Source organism: Leopardus geoffroyi, chromosome A1, assembly GCF_018350155.1.
Source record: "Leopardus geoffroyi isolate Oge1 chromosome A1, O.geoffroyi_Oge1_pat1.0, whole genome shotgun sequence".
Classification (NCBI taxonomy): Eukaryota; Metazoa; Chordata; class Mammalia; order Carnivora; family Felidae; genus Leopardus; species Leopardus geoffroyi.
Genome location: NC_059326.1, coordinates 36,581,226 through 36,594,169, shown reverse-complemented (window position 1 = coordinate 36,594,169; position 12,944 = coordinate 36,581,226). Strand labels below are relative to the sequence as shown.

Genomic DNA, 12,944 nt, shown 5'->3' with positions numbered 1-12,944 from the left:
AATCAGGGCTTTTTGTGTAAAATGTCTTTAGATGTTGTATATATTCTGCAATAATCACAAAACTCTTTGGCTCTGAAAATTAGTCTATCAGCTCAAAATCTGTATACTTTGTTTCCTCAATTAAAAAAAACAAAAACAAAAACAAAAAACTTTCCTCTACAAATTTATTCTGAATGAGTTCTGATTTAGATTACAAAATATAAGAACAGGGACTATATCTTATGCCTTGTAGGCACATGCAAATACAAGTACTTATTAAATGATTATGTTTTCCAAATACTGTAAAAATAAAATGTAAACTTTAAAAAATATTATGTGACAGGCAGGAAGAGAAATCACCCATCATCTCAAGCATTTAGTTTCACTTTTTCATGCGATATTAAATGTGTTCTCTCTTATCACTCTCTTCAAAATCATCATTTTAATATCCATATAACAATTATCTGCTGGATATCCTTCAGCTTATCTTTCAATCCTACCACTTTACTAGCACTATTTTTGTCAAGGTCTTCAATCAGTGGTGTGCTAGACCCAATGTGAACATTGTATAAGACCTAACATTAAATTTTCAGAAAATCTGGAAGCTCATTGTTAAACTATTGATTGTCTGAGATCAGCCACAGTGGAAATATTTACACCACAGAAATGAGGAAAAGCTAAAAAACAGGGCATTCCTTCACCCCCGCCTCTTCTCCCACAGCCTGCTGTTAACATTCACCTGTGTGCTATTTATGCTATGTAAACTCAATGGACACTTTTCATCTTGTCTCTCACTCACTCTCATACTCCTCCTACTTCTTTCAGCTCTTTTCTCAGTTTCCTTTGCTGGCTCCTCCACCTCTACTTGATCTCTAAACACAACTGCTTGCTTGATGTCTCTCCTTGGTTTTTAAAAATTGGTGTATCTTAAAATTAAACTGTCGGTTGCTCTTTCCCCAAAAACCCAACAGATGTTTAGAAATGGGGCATGGTAGAAAGAGTTCTGAGTTGGGAATCAGACAGACAGAGGTCCAAATTCCAGATCTTTAGTTCTTATGGGTAATATGTTTTATCTCCAAGCCTATAACTTATCTGTCAAATGGAAATAACAATGTATCTTTTGCATTTGCAGATGATTAAATGATTTATGAATTAATAGTATGCAAAGCACCTAGAACAGTTCCCAGCATATAGTAGATATTCAATAATGGCACGCATTTTATTTTATGGTCATTAAATGCTTAAATGAATGGACCATTAATTGAGGAGGAGGAAAACAGAAGAATGGCAAAAATGAAAAAGAGGCTCACTTGTCCTAGTATTCTGAGCAAAGCTGTGTATCTCTTCTATAGATCTAAGCACCAAAGAAAATTAATTATATGTCATAACTGATAGCATGGTTAACATATTTTAAAAATATGTATGCCACATAATTTGATTTCTGTACATTTGTCTGAAAAAATAATCATCAATATGTAAATTTAACCAAATTTAACTAAAAGACTATTTTAGAAGGTTATTGTTATAAGCAAAATTTGGAAACTTTCAAATTACTAACAGCATTAATGGAATTATAATCGATTACTATGCAGTCATTAAAAATCATGCTGACAGAAATATATAATTACATAGAAATAGAGTTATATTTTATTGTTGGGAAAAAACGCAGGTTATTTAAGTATGATCTCAAGCAGAAACAAAAACAGAATATGGTGATGAGCCCATGGGCCATTTTCCTTTTCTTTTGTTGACTGTATTTTTAATTTTTTCTAAACTTATCAGGTAACACAGATACAACAGGAAATAATACACTTCTGTGGTACATGATCAAAGAATTTATTAACCTCAATTCTTAGCTCCTATTTTTAAAATGCCCTTCTAAGACATGTTTTAAAAAGTGCATTTCGAATTTTTGGTAAGCTAATTTTAACCAACTTTCTATATATTTCCTTTAAAAATTTTCACTAAAATTATCCCTAAATCCACATACAATTTTTGTATATAATTATCAAATTCAAATAACTACTAAATTCACATTTATAATCAGGACATTACATGTACAGCACTGCAGAATATTTTCACAGTATTTTCATTTGAGAATTCCACAGATTACATGAGACATTCAACACTTTGTTACAGAATAGGTTTTGTATTAGATGATTTTGCCCAATTGTAGGCTGATGTACATTTTCTGAACACGCTTAACTTAGGCTAGGCTAAACTATGATGTTCAGTGTATACACCTTAGGCTAGGTGTATTAAATGTGTTTTGACTTGCGATATTTTCAACTTACGATGGGTTTACTAGTAAGTAACCCTATCTTAAGTCAAGGAAGATCTCTACTTGGGCAATCCTTTCTTGAGGAAACCCTTCTCAAGAACATGTAGCCTAACACATATACAGTCTCTTTTCTTGACTTAGTTTCCTGCTTTTCTAATTGAACTATTACCATTATATCACATATCCTTCCCATACTTCCTATTCTTCAGTCTTTAAAATTTGAGCTATAAATCTATAAGCCAAACTATTTAAGCTGACTTGAAACCTGATTAAAAGAAAACAAGACCAAAAAAGACACCTAACAACTATCAAAAGCATGAAACTTCATGTCAATTACCCATCAACCACCAATATTATATCTGCCAATATCTAAATATATTATTTACAACTGAATATTACGCAGAATTTGAAATTAGGCAGTAATGTTAACCAAGTAAATACTACTTCTCACAAAACCCACAGGAAATAGAGTAATAGAACACCACAAAAACAGTATGCGTAGCAGAGTCTGAATATTATTCTGACAATGAGAAGAGATAATAGAGTATTTTAAGCAAGGGGGTAGTGAGATTAAGTTTGTGTTTTGAAAGATCGCTGACCACAATGAGAGTGGGATGATAAAGTTCTGCAAGGAGTCAGGGGCGGGGTGATGAAGGCCTGGAGTAGAGCAGTGGGGGTGGAGATGAGGAGGTGATGAGTGAAGGAGGCTGTTGCTACTGTTGCTAATCATGGAGATGATGGTAGTGGTGCTGGTGGAAGAACTACCGTTATGTGGAGGCTTAAGTGTCAAGCACTGTGCTTAGCATTTTATGCACCATATCTAATTTGATATTCTCAACAACCCGACAGCTAGGTGCTGTTGCTATTCCCCCATTTCCCAATAAAGATGTTAAGGTTTAAGAGGTTATGTAACCTTCCCAAAGACATACAACTAATAAATACAAAAGTTGTAATTTAACTTAGTAGTAGAATCAGTTGTACTTCTCTATTCCAGCATCTTGTCAATTCTCTCCTTCTTTTGGGAATAGAATCCTGCTTTCCAGGGGAAGGTAGTGGTGGGAACTACTCCTTCCTCCTTATATATGATACTGATGAAATCAATTATATCAGTTAATCAATTAAGATGTCCTGTGTTTTTCTGACTAAGGGGACAGAGGCCTTTTTCTATCTGACCTCCTAGATATGAGGACCATTTCCCTGTTTCTGACAAATATATTTTTTTATTACCTTTTATCTCATATCTGACACCAATGGTTGTTCAAGTCTTCTGGGTTTCTGTCCTAGCCACTCCACATACAGCAGTGCCAATATCATTGGTGGAACTCAGTTGAACTTGGGTAACCAATAATTATGCAATGATAGATACTTATCTTTCCCCGCTAAATATTTACTTGCAAAATGGAGTCTTTCTACCTGCGTATCTTTATACGTCATTATGCCCCCTTATATGTTGGCCTTATGCTACACCTGGAGCTACCTGGATCAATTATTGTTACCACACGAAGACAGTCTGCCAGTATACAAAAAAAGCAGAATTCAGAGGCAGAACAATTTTCCAGTTATTGAGGCAAAAAAAAAAATCTTTCTTTGTATTTCTCTGGCTTACATCTTAAAGCAAACTAATTTATAAGTTGGTGCCAGAAAATAGGGTGATACAAGTGACAGAACCTCAAATGTAAAACTTGTTTAGCAAAAAAAAGAGTGCTGGATCGTGAGAGTCTTCGCATCCCCTAACAGGAAGTTTGAACTCCTCACTGTGCAGTAAAACTGTAGTCTATGGTCTTGAAACTGAGACCATCTAATGAAGGAAGCTGATGCTGTTAAAGAAAGTAGCCAAAGAAGGCGTTGGGTACTTCCTAGTTCCTTCAGTATGCCCTACAAGAAAGACACAAGCTGGCAAGTTCGAAAGCAGAAGGGGCACAGATATAACTAGGTAAGAGGTGCTTTTCTCAATTATTACCAATAAGCCAAAAGGCAGAAATAGATAATTGTGCTTCTTGAGGAATTACAGAACTCTATGAACATTTATAAATGTTAGATGAGTTCTTAGTTCCTATATTTGTTTAATTTAAATCTTATCCTTTTCATAAAAATATCTCTATTTGGTGGAATATGTTCTTCATATTCTTCCAAGTGTTTATTCAACATATGAGTAAGTTATATTCTTTATTCTGCTTTCTACAATTCTGATGCAAGATATGAAGAAACATAAATAAAATTGATAACATACAATTACAGGATAGGCTATACCAAAGAGGGAATAATAGATAAATACAAATGTAAGACAGTTACTCTGTCCACTATTCTCACCATGTCTTTTGTTCCCCATTCAGAACAAATTAAGGTTTTCCTGGTCTTATTTAGATGTAGAAAGTTAAAACAGTAAAGTTATTGTCTCAGGGTATTCTTACTCCCATCTCTGGCCAACCTAACTAAGCTTCCATAATAATTGAATGAATCAAACCCATTCTTTCCATCTCAAGTTGAAATTTAAAACACATATTCCCAATGGACATTGATTTAAATGGTAGTTATGTATAACAAGGCGATATATTGATAAAGTATATGATGGCACAAAGTATATGATTTTTGAAAGTTGGTTTGATAATCTAGTCACCAATTACAGTATCTAGTCTGTAAAACGAAATTAAAAAAAATCTCTATATAAGAACCTTTTGGACACAATCCTATCACAAGGTGATCAGTTAAATGTTCCCAAGTTGACACCAAGTCATCACATATCACAGAGAAACACTTTAATTAGTGATTACTCTCAGAAAACAATGTAATGCAGCCTCATTTTTTTCAGAATACTGATAAAAATGTCAACTAGAATTATGTTTGATTCCAATTTAAAGATACAACAAAAAGTTAATGTTAAGAGAAAATCTCTCTAAAAAAAGTACATGTGATGATCAACGACCTCTGATGGAAGTTTTAAAAAATTAGAATAAAAAATGATAGCCCGCTTTTAGACAAAAATATATGATATAATGTGGAAGTAAAAGTGTTACTAACATGCCTTAAATTTGTCAGAAGCTCATTCTTAAAGGATGCATTTTTTTTTTCCCCCAGAAGCCTGACACATTACACAGGATCGGATATGATAATAACAAGTCCATCCAGGCCTACATTTGTTTACTCAGCCAAAAGATGATTTCTAGGGTATTAACATTAAACAAAATCTTCAGACAGATCATATGATACAAAACATAGAAGCATGGGGCGCCTGGCTGGCGCAGTCGGTTAAGCGTCCGACTTCAGCCAGGTCACGATCTCGCGGTCCGTGAGTTCAAGCCCCGCATCAGGCTCTGGGCTGATGGCTCAGAGCCTGGAGCCTGTTTCCGATTCTGTGTCTCCCTCTCTCTCTGCCCCTCCCGCGTTCATGCTCTGTCTCTCTCTGTCCCAAAAATAAATAAGCGTTGAAAAAAAAAAAAATTAAAAAAAAAACATAGAAGCAAGAAAGATTTGATTATTCAGCTAAACTAGAAACAAAAATTTAAAAACCCCAAATATATGTATCACTGAATAATGATTATTTCTTTATAATCAATCTGGGACTATAACAGACCCACATGATGACACCAATGTTTTGAACATTAAAATTATAAGATCCTAACGTTTTTAATTAGCTATCCATAAGGCATTCAACCATTAAACATTATGGAGACTCCATCCTGAAAAGCCTTCTAGGTTTTCCTTCGGAAAATGGACATTTTCTCCCATCAATGAAGTGTTAATTTTAGAACATAGGATTTATGGAACAATGACCAAATTCTAAGAGAAGACCAACACGGAGACTCAATTTTATGACAGTAAAAAGTTATTCCAGGTTTTATTTTCAATTTAAAAAAACCCATAAAACCATAAAATGAGCAGAAAAACAATTCAGTTGTTTGCCTCATCCATTTATTTTACTATGAACCCCGGCTCACCTAAGAAAACTGTAGTAGTATAGAGTGGGTTAGCAAGAGAAAGAATAATGGTGAGGGCAACCACACACAGAGCACTCACATCTATTCCATTACCTTCATTGCAATAGGATTACATGAAGGCAGAGACAGGACAATATGAGAAACATCTACAAGCACAATAATCTTCAGGATATATATGTATCATTTTATTGTCCAGCTGTTTGTGGTCATGTGTTATAATCAATCTGTTACGAATGATGTCAACATCATCAAAGAAAAAGTTTAGGGTCAGAAGAGCTGCTACTGACAGAATCAGGTTCTGGTCAAACATTTAAAACAATGAAATATTAAACCAAAAGGTATTTTCAAGTCTGCCTGATTAAAGTATATTCTAGCCATTCAAAATAACTAGTTGGTCTTATTTTGGCACTAAAACTTTTAAATATTATAGATTACAAGCATACCTCATTTTATTGTGCTTCACAAATACTACATTTTTTATAAATTGAAGGTCTGGGGCAACCCTGTGTCCAACAAGTCTATTGGTGTCATTTTTTCCAAAAACACCACTCACTTCATGTCTGTCACATTTTGGTAATATTATTAATTAATATTTCAAATATTGTTATGGTGATCTATCATCAGTGATTATGACTTTCTGAAAGCTCAGATGATGGTTAGCACTTTTTAGCACTAAAGTGTTTTTTAATCAAGGTATGTACATTGTTTTATAGGCATAATGCAGTTGCATATTTAATAGTCTACAGTATAAAGTAAACATAACTTCTATATGCGTTGAAAAATTTTAAAAATCATTTGACCCACTTTATTGCGATATTTACTTTATTACAATATATGCTTTATTCTGGTGGTCTGGAACTGAGCCTCTAATGTCTCCAAGGTGTGCCTGTACAAATATAAATCATGTCTGATTACTGTATTTGAAACAGCCTCTGCTAATAAGCCTTTATATGCTGTTCAGTGTGGTTTATACTAAGTAAATGATAAAGTCCTTTTTAATAAGTATTTCTGTGTCTCTTTAGTTTGTGGTTTCTTCTGTCTCACAAAGTAGACAGTAAGCTTCTTTGGGGTAAGAGCTACAAGATCCCTGTATTTCCCCCAAATGTTTTGAAAGAGCTAGCTTATTATATTCTGTATCCCCACCACTTACCATAGACCTGGTACAAATAAATACTACATAAAATACATCTACAGAATGAAGAATTCCTCGGAGCCCATATAATGCAGTCTCACTTCAGTCTCAATCCCATGTTCCCCCTTTCAGACACAAAAAAATTTTTTTGCCTGAAAGCACCGAACAAACTCCATTGTTCTCATAGTGAAGTTTCACAGCCATGACAGTTTTGCACTGCCATCTACATGAAAGAAAAACTCCTTAGGACAAAATGTTCTTGATCAATCCTCAGCTTACCACTTCTATCTCTGGCCCTCTGGCCCCGCCTCTCCCACACTGTCCCAAAGATAGGGAACTGGTGATCTGATGCCTCCAAGCCTGGATGCCCAGAGCTCCCTCTACTTGGCCTGTCCTTGATCCAATATTCCTCTGCACATGTGTCTGAAGGTCAGATTATATTCCTTGTAAAAGCCAAGGATCTGGAATATTATTATTATAAAGTCCATATTTTTTCTCACATGCTATCAGATTCTGTGTCATATTAATAGCAGTGTCATAAATAAAACACATCTACTAAAACAATACCCTACATTACCAGAAGTCTTCATAAACTTCTGTCTCCTCAGAAGACACTGACGTTTGTTTTTGGGTGTAGTATCCAGGTCATGTATCTTAATTAACTTTCATACCTTTTTCCAAATGGAATGCTAATATCATTTCATTTTGTTGGTATAGAATATGTTCTGTGAGAACTGAAGCATTATAGGCACATAGGTCACGGCAAAATTAGTATCTCAGTCTCAATCTCATTATGATTTAGGAGATACTGCAGGAGTCAAAAGCAAATGCAGGGAGACAGAAAGATAAAAGAAAATCACCAAAGTTCTGATTGGGAGAGTATAAAGAAGTTGGGGCAAAAATATCAGAAAGGTAGAGATTTGAAGAAGCAGTAGAGATTCTCTTGCTGGCTTTACAGAAGCAAACAAACATGATGTGAACTGCCTACAGAGGCGATCAGGTGGCAAGAACTCGAGAGCTTCCAGGAGCTAAAAGCACTCCCCAGGCAACATCAAGCAAGAAAATGGGGACTTTGATCTTAATCTACAAGGAACTAAATTTTGCTAACAACCAGTGAGCTTAGGAGAGAACCTTAAGCCTCAGCCAAGGTCATGGCCCCAACTGAAATCTTGATTTCAGGATGTGAGATCTTCAGCAAAGGTCCCAACTAAGTTTGCCTGGACTCCTGACCCACAGAAACCATGAGATAAATTTGCATTGTTTTAAGCCACCAAATTTGTGGTAACCTATTAAACAGCAATGGAAAACCAATACATTATGTTTTACAACCAAGAAAACATTGCTGTTAAATGTGTGCTTACAAATCTCACCTACATCAAACACTTTTTCAAAATACATTGCCTTTTCTATATAATCTAGCAATGAGCTTCCATTTTCATGAAATCTGGACATTTCAAATTTGTTATGATAGCATTTTATCTCCAACCTTTTTTTTTTTTTAATTAAAAATATATCTGAAAGAGAAAACTGAATTTAAAAGTATATCTCCCTGGGGCACCTGGGTGACTCACTTGGTTAAGCATCCAACTCTGATTTCAGCTCAGGTCATGATCTCACTGTTGCGGATCTAGCCCTGCACTGGGATTCTCTCTCACTCTCTCTCTCTCTCTCCCTTTTTCTGTCCCTCACCTGCTTGTGCTCATGCTCGCTCTCTTAAATAAATAATAAATTTAAAAGAAAAAAGGGTATTTTCCTAATGTTTTGGACTCATATTTTTAAAAATATACTATTTTAGAAAATATTACTTATCCTATGCTTAGAAAAAAGATACACATTTAACATTCTTTATCTTTTCAGTATTTATGTTAATCACTAAAATACGTCATATTAAGGAATACATCATTATGGGAGCATATTCACTCATTGTGTGAATATTTCCATAAAATATGTAATATGTGGAGAAAGAGGAGATAGGCCAATTTCACAAAATGTTATATAAAATTATATAATAATAAATTCTCCAACATAACAATCAGTTTTCATAGCTAAATCTGTTATCTAGTGAAGTTGGGGGAAAGATCTTGGCAATATTACCTATTATAGTGTTAGAGGGCAAAATAAGCTGCCTTTTGTATTTTCAGACTGTAACAATCAAAAATTTTGTTCTGTACTTCTGATAAACAGTAAATTTGTAATTTAAAAATTTTAATTTTCTGGGGCGCCTGGGTGGCGCAGTCGGTTAAGCGGCCGACTTCGGCCAGGTCACGATCTCGCGGTCCGTGAGTTCGAGCCCGGCGTCGGGCTCTGGGCTGATGGCTCAGAGCCTGGAGCCTGTTTCCGATTCTGTGTCTCCCTTTCTCTCTGCCCCTCCCCCATTCATGCTCTGTCTCTCTCTGTCCCAAAAATAAATAAATGTTGAAAAAAAAAAAAAATTTAATTTTCAACACCCAGATAGAAGTTTGTATTGTCAGTACTTTTATTAAACTTTTTTTGGTGCGATTCCAAAGTTTGGTCTTTTTAAAAGAAATCTACGTTAGGGGCGCCTGAGGGGCTCAGTCTGTTAAGCGTCCAACTCTTGATTTTGGCTCAGGTCATGATCTCACAGTTCGTGAGTTCGAGCACCGTGTTGGGCTCTGTGCTGACAGTGCAGACCCTGCTTGGGATTCTCTCTCTGCCCCTCCCCAGTAGTCACTCTCTCTCTCTCTCTCTCTCTCTCTCTCTCTCTCTCAAAATTAATAAACATTATAAGAACAAACAAACAAAAAAAAGCAATCTACTTTAAGGTAGCCTACCTTCCACACTCAAAGTCCCCATTTTAGACTCCAGGAAATCAAATAACGTGCTTGGAGCTGACGGTCTTGCATTTCCCAGCTCCTCCTCTTCTTCAGATCTTATTCTCCCCCTGCCTTTTCCCTTACCTGAAGAAGTGAAGCAAGACACGTTTATTGTACGTGCAAAAACAAAAGGAGAAAATACACCAAAACAGAATCATCAGTCACCTCAAGTATGATTTTGTATGTCTTTCTTTTCATATTTTTCTGTATATTCTGCATCTTTTAAATAAATAAGTTTTTTAAATGATTATATCAACTAGTACCTTTAGTCCTCTAAATGATCTATCTGGAAATTTGAATTTGTTCATGTAAATTATCTTTTAAGAAAAAAAAATCATTCTTATAAATTTTTTCTTTAACCGCTAATCCTTTAAAAGAATATAGGATTAAGACTTGAATGACCAAAGAATAACACTAAATAAAAGTCATGTTCTTGATAATTTTTAAAAGTCTGCAGACTAGTCACTTATACAAGGGGCACAGTTCTAAAAATAATTAATAGAACTACTGATTTCATATTATATTTTCTCTATTACTTATAACAACCCTGTTAAATAAGGTATTATTAGACCTACTTTACATAAAGATGAAGACAGAGAGACTTGGAGGAACTTGCACAAGTCTCTGTGATGCCCTAACTGGTGCTCCTTCCACTTACCACAAAGAGTAAATGAAGTTATACTGTCCCCCCGCCCAGCAACAAAACCTCAGCCAGAAATGCAAACAATACTATCTGTCACATGGCTTAATGAACTCTACCTCTCAGAGGTGGACCTGTAACAGGTTTGTGTTTATTGCTGTTAAGAAGTACATTCAGCGCTGCTTCTAAGTTGTTGCCATTATCCATAAGAGCTTGCCTCGATGCTTCTTTACTGAAGCCCATTTCTGTTATGTGTTTCAGAGCCTTCTCATCAACCTGTAAGAAATTAAGAGCAAAGCTACGCTAATGGCCAATAAATAAGCAAGGTATACGTTTTTAAGTATATGTATAGTTTCTTTTTTTTTTAAGTTTATTTATTTTGAGAGACAGAGTGAGTGGAAGAGGGGCAGAGAGAGAGGGAGAGAGAGAATCTCAGGCAGGGATTCGAGCCCAATACGGGGCTCAAACTCACAAACCATGAGATCATTATCTGATCCAAGAGTCGGACACTTAACCGACTGAGCCACCCAGGTACCCCTATATACACTGTTTTTAAATTAAAAATTACATTCATGGTTATAGAAAAAATGCCATACTAATACAACATCCACTTGCTGTTTGTTCATACCAATAGTCGAGGAAAATTCTGTATGATATGTGGGGTTGTGCCTCAAGTACTCTCTGACTTTACAACTACCATTACAAAAGAGTGAATGAATGAATGAAAGAAAGGAAAAGAAAGAAAATCATATATGTCAGAAAGAAGCTTCTGAAAATAATACAGTGAAAACTATCTAATGAAAACTTTTCTTGCTTAATATTTCACTTCTCCAAAACTGCAAAGTATAAAATGAAGCTAACAAAAAGGTGCTATCTCAGTAGTTTTATTTTTTTTTTTTTACTCTCTCTGTTCCAGTATTCTTTCTATAAAGCCTGTACCTCAAATAGGAAAATCTACCTTAAAATGCCATAAACCAAAATCTCCTTGAAAAATCTAGAGCTGAGTAGAATTCAAGAACTTTTTAAGTAACATAAACATATCCCATAAAGAAATTTCTTGATGGTACCCCATAGGTCCCTTATCCTCTTTTTTTCTTCACTCTTTTCTCTTTCCGCATCTTAGACTGGGTAATTTCAATTGCTCAGTATCAAAGTTCACTGATTTTTTTTTTTCTGCCTGTTCCAGTCTGATGTTGAATCTGCTAATTTTTCATTTCAGTTACTGTACTTTTCTGCTCCAGAAATTCTATTTGGTTTCTTTTTTTTATAATCTCTCTTTACTGATATTCCCCACTTGTTCATATATTGTTCTCTTGATTTCTCTTTGTTCTTTGTCAACAGTTCCCTTCAGACGTTTGAGCATATTTAAAATAGTGCATTTAAAGTCTTTGTTTAGTCAGTCCAATGCCTGGGCTTCTTCAGGGAAATTTCCTGTCAATTTCTTTTTTTTCCCCTAAGTGGGTTGTACTTTGCTGTTTTTTGGTAGGCTTTGTAATTTTTTTTTTGTTGAGAACTGGACATTTTGAATACTATAATGGCAGTGATTTTGGAAATCAGATTCTCCCTCCTCCTCAGGGATTGCTATTGTTACTTGATGAAAGCTGCTGTTGTAAGTTTGTGTAGTGACTTTTCCAAACTTTCTTTGCAAGGATTATATTCCTTGTGATATGTGATCACTGAAGTCTCTGTTCCATTATCCTCTGTCTTCATTACTCACTATTCTGGATCCTCAAGTATTTGACTACCAGCCTTCAGAATTCTAAAACCGTTGTTTCAGAGAGTACTTGTCACCTAAAGAGTTGTTTGGGTGGAGAGGCCAATTCCTGGAGCTCTCGGCTCCACCATCTTTGCAATGTCACTCCCTTCATATGTTTAATCCTTGCCACAACCCCAAACTGCTGGTCTCCGATGTTTTATGGCAAGACATCCCCAGAGAAGTATTCTCAATTTACTGAAGTTTGAAAGCTTCTTGAGTTAGGGACCATATTTTTTCAGTTCGCTGTATCTACTCTAACCTGAAACTGACTTTTGTAAAAGTCCATGAAATGGTACCATGAAATGGTACTATGTTCAAGGAAGAGACAGCCTGGCCCATAGTTCTCCTTGGCCAATGACTGATTTAGAAGTGGACATGTGACCTATC

The 12,944-nt window shown here is 35.3% G+C and overlaps 1 protein-coding gene across 6 annotated transcripts in view; it reads right to left on the bottom strand.

The window, feature by feature from the left end:
- TDRD3 (tudor domain containing 3) overlaps positions 1-12,944 on the bottom strand; it is a 162,051-nt gene that overhangs the window by 50,761 nt on the left and 98,346 nt on the right. For all 6 annotated transcript variants that reach the window (XM_045478475.1, XM_045478466.1, XM_045478488.1 and 3 more), the window contains 2 exons: positions 10,921-11,077; positions 10,120-10,245 (listed from right to left, as the gene is read on the bottom strand). In XM_045478475.1, coding sequence (XP_045334431.1) covers positions 10,120-10,245; positions 10,921-11,077 — 283 coding nt within the window. The remainder of the gene's footprint in view (positions 1-10,119; positions 10,246-10,920; positions 11,078-12,944) is intronic.